A 22,245-nucleotide genomic window follows, 5' to 3' on the forward strand; every position below is an offset into this window, starting at 1 on the left:
GTAACTGATGGGAGATTAAGACTAAGACATATTTCAAAATTAACAATTTTTTTTTTTGTTATTGCATAGATGTGAAGGGGTATACCCATAGACATCTACAACGTAAATTCCGCCATCCACTTCAAGACATGAGTTGTAAGGTCCTAGTTTTAACAGTACAATGGCCTTCAATGGTACCGAAACGCATTACTGCTTCACGGCAGAAATAGGCAGGGTTTTTTTTTTATTTTATTGCTTAGATGGGTGGACGTGCTCTCAGCCCACCTGGTGTAAAGTGGTTACTGGAGCCCATAGACATCCACAACGTAAATGCGCCACTCACCTTGAGATATAAGTTCTAATGTCTCAAGTATAGTTACAACGGCTGCCCCACCCTTCAAACCGAAACGCATTACTGCTTCACGGCGGAAATAGGCGGGGTGGTGGTACCTACCCGTGCGGACTCTCAAGAGGTCCTACCACCATAATAATATGATGACAATATTATTTTTTCTACCTATTCGCTGGTAGCCTAAGAGGCTATTCCAGCTATTCGCGGACGGGTAAAGCACACGGGCTCAATCTGAGAGACTTTGCCAACACTAACTCTAACAAGAGCAGTCCTCCTATCTAAGCAATAAAAATTTTTTTATCATCATCACAAACAAACTATACTGGTCTACTGCTATAGCCTCTTTTAATACGCATCGTTGAGCTATCGAACCTCCAGCCGCGTTTTGAGTACGTCATTTGATGTATTGCCTATAAGGGGCCATCCATAAATTACGTCACACGAATTTTAGGACTTTTGAACCCCTCCCCCCGTCCTTGTCACAGGTTGTCACATTTTTATAAACCCCCCCTGATTTGACGTCACACATTTTTTCAATTTATGCTTGTAAGTTAACTTATAAATTGAATGACGTTGCATGAAAGATAGCGAGAATGCTAAATTATTGATAACTATAGTTCAAGTTCGTAGATTTTTAAAGTTTTTTATTCACATCTAAACTTCGCGTTTTAATATTTTAAATTTTAACATGTGACGTCACAAAACTATTGAACCCCCATGCCCCTTGTCACACTATGTCACATTTCGGTGATACTCCCCCTCCTCATCAACGTGTGACGTGGACGACCCCTAATCTCCACGTAGGCAGACGTGTCAGACAGATCGTAGGGGCAAAGGTTATCACACCACTGATACTTGGTTTTAATTGTGCTTAATTTAGGCTGCGTTATGCCGGCCTCTATAGTCCGGTTCGTTGATCAGCAGGATGACTTCGGAAAAGGGGTGTTAGTACAAAGTAAATATATGTTAAATGAAACACTTTAAAAACTAGTGGACGCTGCTTTAGTTTTAATATCCCCCCCTATTCCTATTTACACACGTGACGTATAGACTTTAGAACCAAGCACAATTCAAAAATCAATATATTAATACGTGAAGCAAAAACTTTCTACCCATTTCCCACACTTATAGAGAATATAGAGAAGGAGTGCAGAATGCTAATATTTTATTTAAATTAAAAAAAAACACACACACACACACACACAAACACGCACACACGCACACGCACACAAATAAATACTCTTTGTTTATTGTCAAATTTTTGTATTGCTTAGTCTGTGTGTCAAATTGAGAATAGGTTATTATAGTTTATCTTTAATATTATTTGTCTATAGTGTTGTCTTGGCGAAATCTGTGATTATAGAAGTAAAGTATTTGACAATAGAACCATGATAATGTTCAAAATTATAAATTCAATTAATTATAGTCGAATTTCGACTACTGCGGGACCACTAGTATTATTAATTTTTTTAACAAAACTTAATAAGATAAAAGACATTATGTAAGATAAAAGACAATTTGCTTACATAATACGTTTATTATTCAATTGTAACTAACATAATACATATGTAGTAATTTTACTGTGAATATTAAAAACAATTACGTAATTACGTAAATAATTAGATTTGATAATTGCGTTCATGAGATTAGATTGTAACTCAATGTTTGTAACGTTTTGTCTTTCGCAATTCCGTTAGAATACATTAAAGATAAAACGTTAATGATAATTAAAAATAATTCTAGTCTATTCTGGTGGCATCTGTTGGCCAATAGAAGAAACATCACGTCCTTACGGATCCATCAGATCCAATAACCTTTGCATTAGACGCCTTCAGCTCTATCTAACACTAGCAGGCTTAGGGACCCCGGTAACCGTACGCGTCGAACTCGACAAAGAGTTCGACGTGCAACCTAACCCATGCATCAGCTCGCTGAGTTTCTCGCTGGATCTTCTCAGCGAGTCACGATTCCAACCGGTAGTAGATTCATTCGCGAAGCAGCTGCTCTTGAGTAGTTAGGTTTCCTTCGGAGGCGCTCGGGCAGTTGTTACCAAATCCCTCCCCTCCTGGCTGAGCCTTTGCTCGCTCACCTGTCCTGGTGAAACTGGAAAGGCCACCAGTAATCGTTCAATCATATAAAAAAGGAAGAAACATAGTGAAACTCGATGCGCCCTAACAATAAATCAAACACATTTCTTATGTTTACAGTCGCTCTTAGGAAATAACTTTGTATAAACGCTAATTTATTGTTGCAAACAACCAAACATGAAGTTATTCGTTGACCATTACTGCGGTAATGTGTTCCATCATTTCCATTTAGCATCGCGCGTAGGTAATTACGCGAATTTGCAAGAAAAAAATCGCCATTGTCAAATTATCTTGACATTATTACAATGCTGGGTATGTCATTAGGCAATTCCTTTTTTACATTATTGTTGACGTAAGTGTTGATCGTAAATAGCATCGTAAAAATAACACTTAATTATTTATTTATTTGTATTATAAAACACGTTCTGTCATTTCAGTGTATACAATAAAGTATTTCTTTTGTTTCAGATAAAATGGATGAAAAAACGAAATTCGGTACAATGACTTAAGCGATAGCAAAAAAAAAAGAAAAAAAAAAAGAACAGTTTCTCTTATTGATAAACGTATCTGTGATTTGTAACATTCAAACGATCTCTGAATTATTATTATTATTAAGAATTTTTTTCAAAAGTGTTAGTGTTCCATCGAAATGCCGGCCATTTTGTCGAAAATTCGCGAACAAGCAACGCGGGTGCAACCCTCGCTCGCACTCGGCGTGGGCGTAGGGGTGGCGCTAGCCGCGTGCGCCGTTTATTCAACAAGAGACAAGAAACAAGCCCCACCATGCAACAATAACAATAATTATAAGGTAACAATCATTATTTTAACCATAACAGTCTTTTAACGTCCTCGATAGCGTAAAAGTTAACTCGAATTTGGATGCTTTTGGAACAGCGCCCCTAGTGGCAAACCTAGGCAAACGTTCCCATACAAACTCGAGTTAACTTTTACGCTATCGAGAACGTTAAAAAACTCGCACTAAGTACATAGACATGTTATGACCAATATAGACAATTGCTATATTTGTCCACTGTATTCACGCGCTAAACGTTGTTCGCATTAGGTTTATTTTGAAACTTAATATAAATATTCGATTTTCACTGTGGACAAACATTCGTGCGACAGACGAGCACGTAATTACGAATTCTCCCGATCCATTCCCGGTGCTTTTAGGTGCCTCAAGCACCGTTCTCGTCGAATCCGTCACTTTCGACGAAGAGTTCGGCGAGCAAATTAACCCTTAGACACAGCCCACTGAATTTCTCGCCGGATTTTCTCAGTGGGTCGCGATTCCGATCTGGTGTTAGATTTAGCGAAGCAGTGCTCTTGCTCGCTAGTGTTAGCAATGTCCTCAGATTAGAACCTCGTGAGCTCATCTACTCGCCCGGTTACGCTAGCATAACCCTCCATGTTACCAGTACTAGGTAACCAGACAAACTGGTTTATTTTCTCTGTGTCTCGGTGTCGTAATATATGTATATATAAGTTTGATAGATAAATTATTATTTAATGCAAAGCCCTCACAAAGACGCCACCATGCCTCCAACTGGACATTTGAGACACATAGTGGAACTCTTGAGTTGAACATTGAAGATGCCAATCACAATATGCCTACACGATACCACATATCGCAATTGAAAGAGGGTTTATCATATATATTTTTTTTTATGGAAGGAAGCGTTGCAATTGCATTGTAGCTAGCGACTGTAATTATTATTTCATAATCCATTGTGTTGTTGAAGTGCTCGTAAGCCGTGACTCAACAGACGGTGCAACAAAGACGGCCCTAATCAACGAATACGCTAAAAGGCTTTGTACATAAATGACATATCGTGTAGTAAAACCGGACACGCAAAAAGATTATTGCTCAATAAGTATTGGTAAAAAAAAAAGTATAATCTATATATCTATATATATATATATATAAATGAATTGCTGTTCGTTAGTCTCGCTAAAACTCGAGAACGGCTGGACCAATTTGGCTAATTTCAGTCTTGAATTATTTGTGGAAGTCCAGAGAAGGTTTAAAAGGTTTAGATAAATATGAAAATGCTCGGAATTAAATAAAAATAACAATTTTGTTTTTCTTTTGATCTGTCCCCCGTCGGTCTTTTATTTATTGATTGAGGCACTACGAAGTCTGCCGGGTCAGCTAGTTAGAGAATAAAATCACATACGGTATCCAAACTAGCATTCCCCGAGCTACGAAAAACAGACCTATACATATGTTTAAAGAAATGCATATTGGACATCTAGACAATGTGCCAACAAACTTGTTAATCGCGAGAATGTTTGTCCGATGTGCAAATCGAACGCACGACCTTCGGCTTAGCAACCAGAGGCGCTAATTACTGTGCCGTCGAGGCAGTCAGTCAGTAGGAGGTCCAAACATCCTACATGTCACATATCAGTCATGCGTTCTGGTTTAGCGATGAGACAAACATACATTTGGTTCTTAAAACTTATGTTTCAAGGGGATGCATCATAAAAGAGCTAGTTCATTTAAGATGGCTTTTTATTTCCTACCTAAGCTAGACTTGAGAGGCTATGTCAGCGTAACCTAACAAGTAGCTCACGGGGCTCAAACCTGACGACGTTGCTAACACGAACCCTAGCAAGAGCAGTGCTTCGTAGAATCTACCGCCGCATCGGAAACGCGACCCATTGAGATGATCCGGCGAGAAACTCAATGGGCTGTGTCTGTAGGTTAATTTACTCGCCGAGCCCTTCGCCGCAAGCGACGGATTCGACGAGAACGATGACCGGTGCTTGAGGTACCTAAAAGCACCGTTAGTGGATCGGGAGGATAGGGAATGTAAAATGGCCTCTGTGTTTTACTTTTACGTAAATTTCACAATTTAGACCACACAATATTAAAGTGTTACAATATCTTGATCACAGATCTTGAAGAACGGTAATATTCACACGGAAGATAATGTCAAGACGAACGAAACTTGTGGGGGGAGGTGCGGGGCGGAGCAGTGCGCCCTCTGCAGGGGGGAAGTCGACACCGACAACAAACAGAATATCGTAAGTATGTTCGTTATTGTGTTCGCGAACTTCTACGCTATTTCTATTCGGATAAGAAGTCCACACAGAATCTTTAGAATATAGAGATAGAGAATTAAATTATGCATAAAAAATACATTAAATCAATAATAATAATAATAAAACATTACACACACTACCATGTATTTGACACACACGCATGCATACTATTTGTTTATAATCAAACTATTCTTATAGCCTAAAGTCTGTGATCAAATTGAGAATAGATTAAATATTGTTTGTCGTTATTAATAAAGTGTACTTTAGACAAATAGTCTTGGTGAAATCTGTGATTATAGAAGTATAATAATCTTTGACAATAGAATCATAATAGTCTGCAACTAAACGACTGGATCGAATTGAATGAATTTTTACAGGACAGCGTGTGTCAGATCCACTAGTGTATATGTATAATTCTTTTGTCCGTATGTATATTAGTGAAATCCTCAAACGGCCAGACCGACTGATGAATATTTTTTTGTGTGAAAAATTTTTTTTGTTTGGTCGTGTGAATTCTAGAATGAGTCAGATTCACAATTGAAACCAATAAAATATGCTCTTTTAATAATTTTAAAATTATTCAATATATGATAATCACATATTTATCTACAGGCAAGTAGAACCTAAAGTACCTGAAGTATCCTTGTCCTGGTGAAACTGGAAAGGCCTCCGGGCCACCAGTAATCCTTCAATCATAAAAAAAAAAACCTGAAGTAACAACGACAACTGTGCAGAGTTTGAACTGAATAGTACGAATTAACATAATAATATTTAAAAAATACATGTACAGGAAGAAAGGAGACACACACACAAAGAAACATTTTTGTTAATACAAAAACAATAGAAAGAGACAAAACATGGCGCGTAACTTAGAACGCTCCGTTTATAGAATCGCTGTATAACCACAATTTGACATGCGTTCTTACCGTCCTGAGCGTAAAGTTGAAAATCGCATAAACAACATAAAGAATCCCTAATAAAAAATCAATGAATGTCCTGACTAAAAACTTAAATGTACATCCTCTCGCTTCAGGAAGACGCCGACGAAACCCAATCAATCGAGGAGCACGTCCCGGGTCTCAACCTCGAATTCCTCAGGCAGCTGATCTCACTCGCGAGGATCATGGTCCCAGGGTTCAGGAGCCACGAAGTAGCTCTACTTACAGCTCATACTCTATGCTTATTTTCGAGGACCTTTCTATCGATCTACGTCGCTTCCTTGGAAGGGTCCATTGGTGAGTACTACCATTGGTTTTGACAATGTTCCTTTAATAGTTTTATGGCGTGTTGTGAGACCGCACAGATTGTTATCATCCTTCTGTCTTTTTCTATCACATAGCAATCACGCGATCCCTTTTAAAGGTGTAGACTTCAAACCCATATCTCAAAGTGGGGGGCGCTATGAACGTTGTGAAGTCTATCTTTGGTAACGTTTATTAAAACTGTCTATGTCTGTTTGTTCGTATCAGAACTTGGTCATACCACTGATTTCTGTGAAAGCTGCACCGATTTTACACGCAGACATTACCTTTTTTTATACTATACTAAGCGACCCGCCCTCGCTTCGCTTCGGAAACTGTAATTTATTATTGATTTCTCTACTATTTAATGGATGTTATTATACATATAAACCTTCCTCTGCAATCACTATCTATTAAAAAAACCGCATCAAAATCCGTTGCGTAGTTTTAAAGATTTAAGCATACATAGGGATATAGGGATAGAGAAAGCGACTTTGTTTTAAACTATGTAGTGAAAATGGGAGTAGGAGCGGGACCATTGACAGCCTATCTTGCTCGTTACTGCGTGGATTGTGACGTCATAAAACGTTCGGCACGTCCTATTGTGTTTGAGAATTACCGTCCCAGAAATAAAAAAATGCACGAATTTATGAAAGTGCATCATTGAAGATCCAAAACAGAGTTGATTCCTAGTGTATGAGTAATATGCGTCAGTTCTTTACCCACGAAACTATATTCCAGTGAAGCACATAGTCCAAAAAGACATGCGCAGTTTCTCGTCGTTGCTGATGCAGTGGTTCGGCATTGCCATACCGGCTACCTTCATCAACTCCATGATCAGATACCTCGAGAGTCGATTGGCCCTGGCCTTCAGAACCAGACTGGTCAATCACGCTTACGAGCTGTACTTTAAAAACCAGACCTACTATAGGGTCGCTAACTTGGACGCTAGGATCGAAAACGCTGATCACAGGTGAGTTTAAGCTACATCCTTGTTTTGCCAGCATCCCCAATAAATTGCATTGATATTATTCTTGGCAGCTTTGGTTACCATCATACTTTCTGTTTCCACGTCACTGTAAACTGACATTTCGTTCTAAAGCTCAGAACAGTTGGGGCAATTTAACACATTATACACTGGTGGCATCTGAGATATTTAAAGACTGAGGGTCGGCATTGTATCGACCTCTTAAAACTTGGCATGATTCCCTTGTTAACACAATCAAAGAGTATGTGAAGAAAATATTTAAAATTTTGTACATTTTCGTAAAAAAAAAAAAAAATAAGTTTGGTGTAATGATGGCAACAGAAGGTATATTTCTTAGCAAAGGAATCCCGCATTATCGTAGGACCGGCGTTTTTTTTATTGCCCTTAGGCAGACGAGCATATGGCCCACCGGATGGTGAGTGGTTACCGTCGCCCATGGACCTCAGCAATGCCAGGGGCAGAGCCTGACCGCTGTCCGAACTGTGTTAAACTTAAAATCCTAAATAATCAACGACTGGTTTGAAGCCATCCACATCACACGATCATTTTTAATATATTAACTTAAAACTTTGGTTTCATCTTTTTCAAAAAAAAATATATATCTAATATTAAAAAAAACAAACTAATATTTAAAAAAAAAGACATGCCCGCTGAGTTTCTTGCCAATTCTTCTCAGGACGGAGGCTAGTTCTTGTGAATTGGCGGTAGTTCTTTTGACGTTCAACAAGTATGTACTTTCATTTATGTTGAATAATTTTCTTTTGATTTGATTTGATTTTTTTTGTTTTTGAAACTGTAACGTTTATTTGTATGCTCCTCATCCAGGTTGACGGAAGATGTCTCCGTGTTCACGCAGTCCGTGGCGCATCTCTACAGTTCGCTCACAAAACCTTGCTTCGACTTGCTGCTGATTGTCCTCACTCTGGCTTCGTACTCCAACAAGATGAAAGGAAACATATTCATTGGTGGGTACCTATAAATAAGTAAGCAGTTTTTTTTTTTGCTTAGATGGGTCAACGCTCACAGCCCACCTGGTGTTAAGTCGTTACTGGAGCCCATAGACATCTACAACGTAAATGCCGCCACCCATCTTGAGATATGAGTTCTAAGGTCTCAGTGTCTACGCGAGAAACTGTGGCTTTATTGTTTCTACTAGCGACCCGCCCTCGCTTCGCTTCGGAAACATTAAAACACAAATGAAATAAAAAAAAAAAAAAAAGTAGCCTATGTTCATCCGGGACAATGTCGACTTTTAATGGAAAAATAATTTTTCAAATCGGTCCAGTAGTTTCGGAGCCTATTCGAAACAAACAAACAAACAAACAAATCTTTCCTCTTTATAATATTAGTATAGATACTAAAACCAATTGAATGCTTGCTACTTGCTTTAATTACAATTTACAATGGTTTAGTCGTGATAGTTCTGCGATGAATGTATGAAGAATGTGACCTTTCATCGAAAAGGAAGGATCTTGAGCCATAATGATTATTGTGAGGTATATTATGAATGTTGTTGAATGCTGTCAGCGGGACTTTTTGGCGGGAACGCGAGCAGTGAAGTTGTGTGATTTGTTTTATTTTGTCTATTTAGTGTTTCTTCAGGTTTAGATGTGTAATAACGGTGGTTTATTAACTGTTTAATATCTGTGAAAGTGCACAAATGTGGGAAAATGAAACAAAGCTGCTGGACGTAACTTGTCGGGTTCCTCCAAAAAGTCCACTGAAAAAATCTCAGTAAATGACCACCATTTTACTGCGATTATATTTCATCCCATATCATTTAATTTCATTAAATTTCATCCCAGTTGATTAATGTCTCATTAATCATCTTCATTTCATTTCACTCCATATTATCATTTTTCATAAAATTAAGAATATAAAGTAAAATAAGACATGACTTAAAGGTCTTAGTTACCAGGTCATAAAATCTCTAAAAAAAAAAAAAAATGCTGTCAGCGCGCGGTGCCGGTAGTAGTAAATGTTTTGGTATGACGTTTTGGCTAGCTTGCTGTGCTAAACGAGTCAGGCGCCGCGACACTCAGTATAGTTATAATACGCTAAGTCCACCGCTGGATCATAAAGCGTACAACATATTACTACTAATTTTTACTGGTCGTAGGACCTCTTGTGAGTCCGCACGGGTGGGTACCACCACCCCGCCTGTTTCTGCCGTAAAGCAGTAATGCTTTGCAGTAATGTTATAATTATACTGAGACCTAGAACTTTGTTTGGGTGTTTTGTTAACATGTAATCACAATTAATATGATTAAAAACTCTATTCTACACTTTTATATGTTATCGTGAGTCAAGAAAGGGCATGGCGATTCAGAAGCTATTGCTCAATATTGATTATTTGTTATTTGAATACATTTTCACTTCAAGGTCCCGGGATAGCAACGGTGGTGATATGCGCGACCGGACAAGTCCTTCGTATGCTCAGTCCGAGGTTCGGTGCTTTGGCCGGGGAGGAGGCGAGGATGCGCGCTAACCTGCGCCATGTCCACGCCAGTCTCATCGCGCACGCTGAAGAAGTCGCCTTCTACGGAGGGCATAAGGTAGGTTTTCCTTTCACAGGCTGGTCGTCATCCATGATTCTGTGCTCCTTGGACTAACAATTTATTTTTTATTTATTGCTTAGATGGGTGGACGAGCTCACAGCCCACCTGATGTTAAGTGGTTACTGGAGCCCATAGACATCTACAACGTAAATACCGCCACCCACCTTGAAATATAAGTTCTAAGGTCTCAAGTACAGTTACAACGGCTGTCCCGCCCTTCAAACCGAAACGTATTACTGCTTCACGGCAGAAATAGGCAGGGTGGTGGTACCTACCCATGCGAACTCACAAGAGGTCCTACCGCCAGTGAAAACAAGCACAATTTATCCGCCAGGTGGAACTAGGACAGCTGCAGTCCGCGTACAAACAGCTGGTCGCGCAAATGACTTCGGTGTTCAACAAGAAACTGTGGTACGTGATGCTGGAGCAATTCTGCATGAAGTATCTGTGGTCCGGCACCGGAATGGTCATGCTGGCGCTGCCCATACTCACGGGGACTAAGGAAGGTACGTTTGTATTAGGGTTGTTGCTCCCGAGTTAACTTAATCATCGAATCTGACTGATTAATTAATTACGAATAAGCCGAATTTATTATTTTTTATTGGCATTGTTACGCCGGTAAGAGCAACGCCATCTGTCGTCGAATAGCAGCGTGTGCATCGCATCAAACAGAATACTTTAAAGGTCTCGTGCCAGTATCATTAACTCTCACATTCAGATATATCCGAATCGGAGAGTGAAGAATCAATTTTAAAAAATTGATTAATCGTTATCGATTTTTTCCAACACTGATGACGTCACATAATATCTTATGCACGATCAATCTCAAACTGTCAACAGGACTGACTTAAGCTCCCTCTTTAAATAAACAGAGGCAAATCAAACTCAGTCACTTGGATTTAAACTAGGATTCCTTGTGCCACGGGAACTAGACAAAACACTGGCACAAGTTTAAATTTATACATAAATAGATATTAAACGCAGTCAAGTGATTGTTACAGGAGCATTTGGGCTCACTGAAGTTGGCCCCCTTTTTTTTGATTTTCGGATTTTTTTTATTTTTAATTATTTGTTCGTCGTTTGTTCGTTAATATACGAATGTAAAAATTGTTTGTTCGTCTTTTATTTATTTATAATTAATTAAACAAATGATTACCCTTAAGTTGGCCCCCCTTACTAGATAGCTTTATTTTTATCGCTCAGATGAATTAATTTTGTAATAATCAATTATCGTTTGTTCGACGACTATTGGTGATTGTTCGATCATAAAAACAATTAAATTCCCAATTATTAATTATTTTATATCTAATAAGCAAATCATCACCTCAGCCTACATTGCGCATGCGCCGGTTTTGTCAGTCAGCTGGCAATGGCCGTATTTACTAGCGTTTTGTTAACAAGTTGATCATTGTATTTATTTTAATAAAAATGTTTAATTGTTTGCTTTTCCAGGAGGTGAAAGCAACAGCATCAGCGCGAGAACAGAATACATGACCACGTCCAGGAACCTGCTGAATTCGGCTGCGGACGCCATCGAGAGGCTCATGTCCAGTTATAAGGTACGAGCTAATTTTTCATTGTCACCATCCCCCACGGCCAAGCAATTGATGATACACCGCCGAGGCAGTAAAACAAACTTAACAGTAAAACAAACTCGAACCAGACTGGTCAATCACGCTTATGAGTTGTATTTAAAAAACCAGACTTACTATAGGGTCGCTAACTTGGACGCTAGGATCGAAATGCTAATCACAGGTAACTCTGCGCTAGACCCTTGTTTTGCCAGCATACCTAATAAATTGCATTAGTATTATTCTTGGCAACTTTGTTTACCATCATACTCTCTGTCTCCACTTTTTATTGCTTAGATGGGTGGACGAGCTCACGATCCACCTGATGTTAAGTGGTTACCGGAGTCAACAGACATTTACAACGTAAATGCCGCCACCCACCTTGAGATATGTGTTCTAAGGTCTCAGTATAGTTACAATGGCCGCTCCGTCTTTCAAACCGAAACGCATTACTGCATCACGGCAGAAATAGACAAAGTGGTAGTACTTACCCGTGCGGACTCACAAGACGTCCTACCACCAGTAATTACGCAAATTATAATTTTGCGGGTTTGATTTTTATTGCACGATGCTATTCCTTCACCGTGGAAGTCAATCGTGAACATTTGTTGAATATGTATTTCATTAGAAAAATTGGTACCCGCCTGCGGGATTCGAACACCGGTGCATCACTCAACACGAATGCACCGGACGTCTGATCCTTTAGGCCATGACGACGCATTACTGCTTCACGGCAGAAATAGAGGCAGGGTGGTGGTACCTACCCGTGCGGACTCACAAGACGTCCAGTGGATATGACATAATGGATACTAGAGATGAAACGGATAGTGGTTTGGCCGGATACCGGATACGAGCAAGCTGCGAGGCCGGAGCGCCGGATATTCGGCCCTCTCGGAAATATTCGTGCGCGTTCGGGTATTGTCGTACGTAAGCGGAGATCGCGACGACGATTTGGTATTCATTCACCACAATTTGCCATTGGTTAATTTTGAGTATTAAACAAACTAATTAATAAAACGTTTTGACGTGCTATTATAAAAATAAAAGTTATCCATAGCCTATTGTGGTATTATTTGCCTTTTGTATAATCATGAGATTTTCTTAAATTTTACTGTCCGATATCCGGCCGGATACTGATTTACTATCCGGTATCCGTTGGATAGTGAAAACATGGCCGGATAGGCCGGATACCGGATAGTTACAGGATATCCGTTTCATCTCTAACGGATACTCAAGTGTTGGTTGGTTTGCAGGAGGTGGTGACGCTGGCGGGGTACGCCACGCGCGTGTCCGACATGCTGCTGGTGTTCGGCGAGGTGGCGCGCGGCCGCTGCGTGCGCGCCGTGCACGTGGCGCCGCCGCACCAAGCCTTCCAGGTCACCTTCCGGGACAACCAGCCCGTGCCGCAAGGTCACTGCCGCCCCCTGCGCCCAACCCCCCGCCCCAACTTCCCGCGCCGCTAATACCCTCTTGACACATGAGCTCTAAGTCGCAATCGCAACGGCTGCGGCCACTGCCGCCCCCGACCCCCAACCCGCCCCAACTCCCCGCGTCCCTAATACCGTCTTAATACATGAGCTGTAACTCGCAATCCCAACCGCAGCCCCACCATTCGGACCGGAACGCATTACTGCTTCATCACAGAAGTAACCGGTCATGGTCGAACTTGTCGCTTGCAACGAAGGGCTCGGCAAGTAAATGAACCCACAGACAGCCCACTGAGTTTCTCGCCGGATCTTCTCAGTGGGTCGCGTTTCCGATCCGGTGGTAGTTCTGCGATGCACGGCTCTTGCTAGGGTTCGTGTTAGCAACGCCGTCCAGTTTGAGCCCCGTGAGCTCACCTACTAGTTAAGCTACGCTGGAATGATCTCTTAAGACCATGAGCTTAGATAAAAAAGTAGAAGTAGGCAGGGAGGTGGTATCCCTAGGCGTGGTAACCTCTTAGGAGGTTCGGTCCCCGACCCAAAAAAAAAGGGTGGTGGTACCTACACGTACGAATAATTGTGCCATTTATACTGTTTTGTTTAATGTTCAAAGTCTGTAATCAAATTGAGAATATGTTAACATTGTTTGTCTATATAGTGTAGTCTTGACGAAATTTGTGATTAAAGAAGTGTAATAGTACAAACTGATAATGTCAATTAAGTATAGTCAAATTTCGACTACCAGGGGACCACTAGTGTTTGTTTTTAATATAGATCCAGTCAAGTCACCTTTAGATCTAAAATTGATTTGTTTCGTTCCTCAGGCAAAGTAATGTACACGGACGACTTGTCGATAAAGCTTCGCAACGTGCCGATAGTGACCCCGGCCTGCGACGTGGTGGCCGCCGGCGTGACCCTGGACATCGCGCCGGGGACGCACCTCCTCATCGTTGGACCCAACGGATGTGGGAAGTCCAGGTGAGAATCTACTCCAGCATCGGCCTTTTTTTTTTAAATAATTTTATGACCTCGTAACTAAGACCTTTAAGTCATGTCTTGTCTTAATTTATATTCTTATTTTTATGAAATGAAATGAAGTGAAGATGATTAATTTGAGACATTAATCAACTGGGATGAAATTAATTAAATATAATCTCAGTAAAATGGTGGCCATTTACTGTGATTTTTTTATTGGACTTTTTGAAGTATCTCGTCGTTTCATTTTTCCACATTCGTGCACTTTCACAGATATTAAACAGTTCATAAACCACCGTTATTACACATTTAAGCCTGAAGAAACACTAAATAGACAAAATCAAACAAATCACACAACTTCACTCCTCGCGTTCCCAACAAAAAGTCAGCACCGGTCTTTTTTTTTTTTTAAAGAGATTTTATGACCTGGTAACTGAGACCTTTAAGTCATGTCTTATTTTAATCTATATTTTTAATTTTATGAAAAATGATATTATGGGGTGAAATGAAATGAAAATGATTAATTTGAGACATTAATCAACTAGGATGAAATTAAATGAGATGATATGAGATGAAATCTAATCTCAGTAAAATGGTGGTCATTTACTAAGATTTTTCAGTGGACTTTTTGGAGGATCCCGAGAAGTTACGTCCAGCGGCTTTGTTTCATTTTTCCACATTTGTGCACTTCCACAGATATTAAACGGTTAATAAACCACCATTACTACACATTTAAACCTGAAGAAACACTAAATAGACAAAATAAAACAAATCGCACAACTTCACTCCTCGCGTTCCCGCCAAAAAGTCGCACCGGTCTTTGCGAATAAATTTAGGACTGCCCACTAATCATTTAACTGAAGTACTACGCATATGTATTGGTGGGTAGTTTATGCGAGTCGTGTATCGGTATTTCTTGTTTATTTTCAATATATCGAGGTCCCCTACTGGCTGAGCCCTTGCTCGCTTTAGTCGTCTTGGGTTGGGAAGTTTGGGAAGATATACGACAAAGGGAAGATTTTCCACCGAGCGGATGATATAGCTCGGTAGACCGACGGTCCGAATGTTGTTGTTCGGAACTTGTATATATGCGCTTTATCTTGAAAATGACGTAAGCGAGATTCAGGCATCTGTCAATTATCCTGCGTTGTATGATGGCTACCCGCCACACTCACCTATTTGTCCTGGAGAAACTAGAAAGAATTTCAATTTTTTTTAAATATCGAATTGTCATCGGTCTTTAATGCGTATACCAAATTTCGAGTTAATCCGACGTTTTGAAGGGGATCAAAATGATGTTCAAAGATTCCGTTACAAACTAACATACATACGTCTGAAGCTAAAAAAAGCGTATTAAAATAATAAGTATGCCAAATTTCGAGTTAATCCGACGTTTTAAAGGGGTTCAATGTTCAAAGATTCCGTTACATACGTCTGAAGCTAATAAAAGCGTATTCATAATATCATTGTCGTACATACAGCTTATTCCGAATAATCTCCGGTCTGTGGCCGGTGTTCGGCGGCGAGCTGTCGGTGCCGCGGCCCTGCGCGTGCGGCCACTGCGCCGACGAGACCAACACCAGCGACGCCTGCGCCTCGCGCCCCATCATGTTCTACATACCGCAAAGGTACTCCTATCAATAATTCGCATTGATTCATATTAACTAGCAACATCGACATCTGTGCAGTAACGTGACCACACGTCCCGCTTTGGGCCTGATTGTCCTGCTCTCAGGCTATCCGTCCCGCTGTCCCCAACGAAAACAAAAATGTCCCGCTTTCATTTATCTGTTGTGCATGTTTATACTTATAATAATTACAAAATACATAATAATATTTTGTAATTATTATAAGTATAATAATTACAAAATACATACCAAAGTAACCCTAATTTTGCTGTAAAAAAGTACCTTTTTTTTTTTGCGAAATCATTTATAAATATTATTTTAAGGGCAAGTTGGTGTAAGGATTAAGATGTTAGTGAGGGTAAGATACCATAATAAATTATACACGAAGCGGTTTAGGGTACGATTTAGGGTCCCCCACACCAGTGTCCCGATATCGCTACTGAGTTTAGGGTCGTGTGTGGATCGCATAAGTCAGAAATCGACTTCAGTTTATGTAAAAATGGTACACACACCATTTGTGTATGTGTGTGTTTATGTGTATACATATATATTGAAGTGATTGATACACCGCGTGTAATTAGTTTCCATGTTGTTTTTTTTTTTAAGTTCTAAGGTCTCAAGTATAATTACAACGGCTGCCCCGCCCTTCAAACCGAAACGCATCACTGCTTCACGGCAGAAATAGGCGGGGCGGTGGTACCTACCCGTGCGGACTCACAAGAGGTCCTACCACCAGTAATTACGCAAATTATAATTTTGCGGGTTTCATTTTTATTACACGATGTTATTCCTTCACTGTGGAAATCAATCGTGAACATTTGTTGAGTACGTATTTCATTAGAAAAATTGGTACCCACCTGAGATTCGAACACCGGTGCATCACTCAACACAAATGCACCGGACGTCTTATCTGTTAGGCCACGACAACTTCATTCGACGATGTCCATAATCGTGAGGATGTTCGGTTCGCGTTGCAGACCGTACATGTCGGCGGGCTCGCTGCTGGACCAGGTGACGTACCCGTCGCGCGCGGCGCCGGACGACGCGGCGGCGGAGGAGCGCGCGCGGCGCATCCTGCGCGCGGTGCGGCTGCACGCGGCGGCGGCGCGGCTGGGCGGGCTGCGGGCCGTGCGCGACTGGCGCGCCACGCTCTCCGGCGGCGAGAAGCAGCGCCTCGCCATGGCCAGGATGTTCTACCACAGGTGCGCCACTACCCGGCGACGCTAACACGGTCTCTCAAGACCATCAGCTTAGGCAGGAAAAAAGTTAATAATAGTTAAGAAAAAAGTCAAAAGTAGTCAAAAAAAATATGCTTTTATAGAAAATCCAACTAAAAAATAGATTTTTTTTTAATAAATTTTAATTAAAAATAGTGTAAGGATATTTTTTTTTTTTTTATAACAACTAAGAGGCAAACGAGCAAGACGGGTCACCTGATGGTAAGTGATTCACCGCCGCCCACGGTCACCAGATGATTTTATTGTAAAAAAAAGCGTGGTTTATTTTTTATTTTTTAGTTGGATTTTCTATAAAAGCGGATTTTTTTAATTTTTTTTTAAACTGTTATATTATTTATTTTTATTTTTTAGTTGAATACCAATTTTTACAATAATTGGTTTTCAATTTTTTTTTTTAAATTGTCATCGCTCCTTAATAAGTAAACCAAATTTCGAGTTAATCCGACGTTTTGAAGGGGCTCAAAATCGTGTTCAAAGATTCCGTTACATACATACATACATACATACATACGTATGAAGCTAATAAAAGCGTATTAAAAAAAAAAACAATCTTGCACCCGCCATACTACCCGCAACGCGATCACCGTCCTGTTTTTTTGGTAAACACCAAAAATGTAATCGAAGAAGTGTAACTTTTCAGTTTCGTTTTTATTAAAGCTTCAAGTGTGCGTTTGATTTAAAATAGAAACGGAAATTGTATATAATATACTTTTTCCTTGCGTGCGATATGGTTAACAGACATTTCTTCTGGCGGCTGGGCGAGTAAATTAACCCACAGACACAGCCCACTGAGTTTCTCACCGGATCTTCTCAGTGGGCAGCGTTACCGATCCGGTGATAGATTCTGCGAAGCACGGCTCTTGCTAGGGTTCGTGTTAGCAACGTCGTCAGGTTTGAACCCCGTGAGCACACTTACTCGTTCTGTGAATATACCCCCTCGAATTAAGTAGAATAGGTAGAAAAAACAAATGCAGCTAAAAATAAGCAAGTATAAATTGCCTAAATGAGGGTAGTCGACAAAGCAAAGATCTCACACTGGCCGGGTGATACTGCTGGCCAGAATGACGGTCCAAATGTAATTCGTAAGTTGTTGTATTATCTTGGAAATGTCGGTTCAACCTCACGCTTCAAGCCTCAAGTAAATAGCGGCATTCGTTAAGAGTCGTTATGGCCTAAAGGATAAAACGCCCGGTATACTCGTATCGGGCGATGCGACTGTACCAGTGTTCGAATCCCGCAGACACGATCAAATTTTTTTAATGAAACACTGACCTATCTCATGCTTGCGATCGACTTAAACAATGACGGGAGGATAACATAGTGCTATATAAATAAATAAAAACATTATTTGCTCGGCTTCCGTATAGTTGAGAGAACAGACCTTAAGTCTCAAGGTTGGTGTCTGCATTCACGCTGTGACATCTATTGCCTTGTGGACTTATCACATTCTTCTGCCCTTCTCCCAGTCACCTGGGTGCGGCGCAACATGTTTTCTCCTTCCATACTCCTCTATCATATACCATTTCTTCGCTCACTCCCCTCTTACTTCTTTCTCTTCCCCTCTTAGTATTTACTCTCTTGTATGAGGACTTATAGGGAGCAATACTTTGCAGGCCGGTGTACGCTCTGCTGGACGAGTGCACGAGTGCCGTTTCCATGGAGACGGAGGTCGTCATGTATGAGGAGGCTGTCAAGGAGGGCATCACGCTACTCTCAATCACGCACCGACCGAGCGTGTGGTACGTATGATATACGACACAGTAAAATTCTCGCGCTTCCTCCATACACTGGTGTTAGGACGCCTTGTGAGTCCGCGCGAGTAAGTACCACCCTACCTATTTCTGCCGTGAAGCAGTAATGCGTTTCGGTTTGAAGGACGGGGCAGCCGTTGTAACTATATTGAGACCTTAGAACTCAAATCTCAAGGTGGGTGGCGCATTGTAGATGTCTATGGGCTCCAATAACCGCTTAACAACCGAGCTAAGCAATAAAAAAAAAGACACGACAAAAACGAACACGCTGTATATAGGCCGCTGTGTATAGATGAGGTTTTCTTTCGTTTTCTCCTCAGGAAGTACCACACGCACGTTTTGGAGTTCGACGGCGCCGGCAACTGGTCGTTCCGGAAGCTGGACAAGGAGAGCGCGGTCTCCAGCCCCGCCATCAACAGCGCCGCGACCAGCACGCCAGCGGAGCCCCCCGCCGAACACTAGCCAAGTCTCGACACGTATCTGACAGGAACGATGACAAAATGGCGCGGTTTTATTTTTCAAAATGGCGCGGTTTTATTTTTCAAAATGGCGACTGACGTTTCTCCAAAGCGTGGACGTGAATCAACGCAATTTAAAATTATCGATTATCGAGATCTAATTGAAATTAAAATTATACGAAATAGAGGAGAGGGGGCTACATTAAAATGTTTTGAGGTGAAGCTGTTGAAAGACCGTAAAATCGTTTCTTTCTGAATCATCAGGAAATCGGGACGAACTTGAAAGTTGTTGTACTATGTTTTGACTTATTGACAGTGTCCAAAACAGCACACGGTAGAACTGTTCAATAGCAGCACCCTTTTTTTAATGTACGGTTAGAACATTCCAGAATGCTGTAGATAAGACTTGGCTATACGTCATTAGACCAGAGTGGTTAAAGAACGCGAAGGAGTGAAGCACACAGGAGGCATAATGAATTAAATACTTAAAAACTTTAGTTGATTTTAAACCTTATCTCGATAAGTTTAGGTGCATTTTCCTTTGAGGAACTATTTTACTTATACACATTTTGTACTCAACGTACGAATACTAGATATGGTCGTCATGTGTGTTCTATTATTAACGAAGTTATACAATTTTAAACATTACACCGGTATGTTTGAAGTATAATTTTGAATGTACGCATACCGGAGGAGTATATGGAAGCTTAAAACGTCCCGAATTTTGCGTATCACAGTAATTTAATAAATGTTTAGAGATTTGTAATAAAAGATGTAATAAATGTAAGTATAGATGTAAATATATAAAAAAAACTAAAATTTATGCTTATGAAAATAATATGTATTTAATGAACAATAACTTGATTATGTGTTGTTTTTAGTGATTCTGATTAAGTGATAATTTAGAGATTAAATATGACATTCGTAAAAGCTATTAAACTAACGAATATATTATATAAAAAACATACTGTACTGAAGCAGCCATGGTATTGCAAAAACAGATAATATTTACAGTACAACGGCTGTCCTGTACCCTTCAAACCTTACTGCTTCTTAGAAATAGGCAGGGTAACGGTACCTACCCGTGTAGGCTCATAAAATGCCCTTCCACTAGTAAAAGTGTTATAAGTCAGCAGTTCCTAACCTGAATACGAGATTACAACACCCTATATAAAACTAATGGCGTAAATCCGCATATCTTTATTTTTGGTTTTCAATTAATAATAATAATAATAATAAAACATTTATTTCAGAAAAAATCCATAAAATAATAATAATACAATAGTCAGCACACAAACATTTCAACAATACAAATAGAAAATGAACAATATACTAATTCAATTAATTAAATATACAAAGGAAATGAATTAGAAACACATAATTATATCAATACAGTAGTAACCACTCTATGTCAATATTAGCTATCATTATGTCAATCAGTCAATTAATTTGGAGAAAAAATAAAATAAAAAGAAAATCATACACATTTCATAATGAAGAGTAAAATAATAATAAGGATATGTCAGTCTTGTCCGGTAATTATACACATCCATTTATGTTGGATCGGACAATCAGCGCGAGAAGCAATCATCCCGAGGATGCCATTACTACTGTCTCTCACTCGTCTTAAAAAAGAGGCAACCTTTTTTCGGATTATAGCTTGATAGCCATCCGTCCGGGCATCAGCAAACATTTGCGACGCACTGCAGTAGGGAGGCAGCCGCAATAGCACCCTGAAGATGTTGTTATATTGAGCGCGCAGGACCCTGGCAGCCCGTTGAGTATGATTCACCCATAGACTGCTGCTTAATGTTAAGAAAGTCAGCTCCTGTCCCATGATAATAATTTAAGCGTGAAATTACAAAGTGTATAGAAAGAATAAATCAAGGAATTCCAGATATTGTACTTATACAGTGTGTAGCAAAAAACATCAGCAGTGTGCTTGGAACGTTTGCGTACGTTTGCCGCTAGGGGCGCTGTTCCAACTGCATACAAATTCGAGTTAACTTTTACTCTATCGAGTACATTAAAAGACTCGCACTAAGCACTGGTCCGGTTAAATTTTGAAGTTGTTACTTTAAAAAACTTGAACGTCAAATCGATATGTTTTATAGCTTAGGGATGTAGATACATTATGTCGAATTTAATCAAAATAACTTTATAAAATCAATGAAAAATAAAAATAAATTTAAAAGATTCTCAATAACTAAATAAAATAAGATGTTCTAAGTGAGTTGACTTGAAATTTGGAATTAAATGTCATATTTTAATATTTTGAAAAGCGCGGTAGTAGGTATCAGTAGCCTAGCGCCGCGCGAGGTCATTCACCTCCAGTTGTACGTAACTTTTATTGTGATCTTGTTCTACTTAAATATTTTTTCTTAATCAAAGGCAAAGGGTTTATGTGAGTATGACTATGACATGTATGATACCGAAAAAAAAAATTTTTAATTCCTGCCCGAGTATATATATTTTAGAATTAGTTTCTGAATGAGATTATCAAAGTGGCTGTTGATTTTGAATGTGTTTTTTTTTCATAAAATTAATTACATATTAAATTATATTTTTTTCGTGGAAAAAAAAATAAATAAACTATATTTTCTATTTTTACTATTGTGTATAGTGTAAATATATCTAATAGGATACAATTTTTTTATGGCTGTCCAATCGGGAACGATAAATGAAATAAATGGGTTTTTTTAATATTTTCAGTGTTTTATTTAACTTTTACCAGTGTGCTTAGTGCGAATTTTTTAACGTTCTCGATAGCGTAAAAGTTAACCCAATTTTGTATGCAGTTAGAACAGCGCCCCTAGCGGCAAACGTACGCAAACGATCCCATTCCATACAAATATGAGCTAACTTTTACGCTATCGAGAACGTTAAAAAACTCGCACTAAGCACACAGTTCTTTAGGTGTACTTTTTTTAAAATGGAAGGCGTCACA

At 39.7% G+C, this 22,245-nt stretch overlaps 1 protein-coding gene across 3 annotated transcripts in view; it reads left to right on the top strand.

The window, feature by feature from the left end:
- LOC101735553 (ATP-binding cassette sub-family D member 1) overlaps positions 1–22,003 on the top strand; it is a 71,215-nt gene extending 49,212 nt beyond the window's left edge. For all 3 annotated transcript variants that reach the window (XM_062676635.1, XM_012691034.4, XM_004926927.5), the window contains 14 exons: positions 2,887–3,226; positions 5,320–5,448; positions 6,500–6,701; positions 7,449–7,680; positions 8,521–8,660; positions 10,078–10,250; positions 10,588–10,759; positions 11,706–11,812; positions 13,078–13,234; positions 14,073–14,226; positions 15,705–15,851; positions 16,829–17,053; positions 18,703–18,828; positions 19,161–22,003. In XM_062676635.1, the coding sequence (XP_062532619.1) occupies positions 3,068–3,226; positions 5,320–5,448; positions 6,500–6,701; positions 7,449–7,680; positions 8,521–8,660; positions 10,078–10,250; positions 10,588–10,759; positions 11,706–11,812; positions 13,078–13,234; positions 14,073–14,226; positions 15,705–15,851; positions 16,829–17,053; positions 18,703–18,828; positions 19,161–19,302 (2,265 nt within the window). In that variant the 5' untranslated portion in view covers positions 2,887–3,067 and the 3' untranslated portion in view covers positions 19,303–22,003. The remainder of the gene's footprint in view (positions 1–2,886; positions 3,227–5,319; positions 5,449–6,499; positions 6,702–7,448; positions 7,681–8,520; positions 8,661–10,077; positions 10,251–10,587; positions 10,760–11,705; positions 11,813–13,077; positions 13,235–14,072; positions 14,227–15,704; positions 15,852–16,828; positions 17,054–18,702; positions 18,829–19,160) is intronic.
- The last annotated feature ends 242 nt before the right edge of the window (positions 22,004–22,245 follow it).

Source organism: Bombyx mori, chromosome 27 (genome assembly GCF_030269925.1).
Source record: "Bombyx mori chromosome 27, ASM3026992v2".
In the NCBI taxonomy this organism is placed as follows: domain Eukaryota; kingdom Metazoa; phylum Arthropoda; class Insecta; order Lepidoptera; family Bombycidae; genus Bombyx; species Bombyx mori.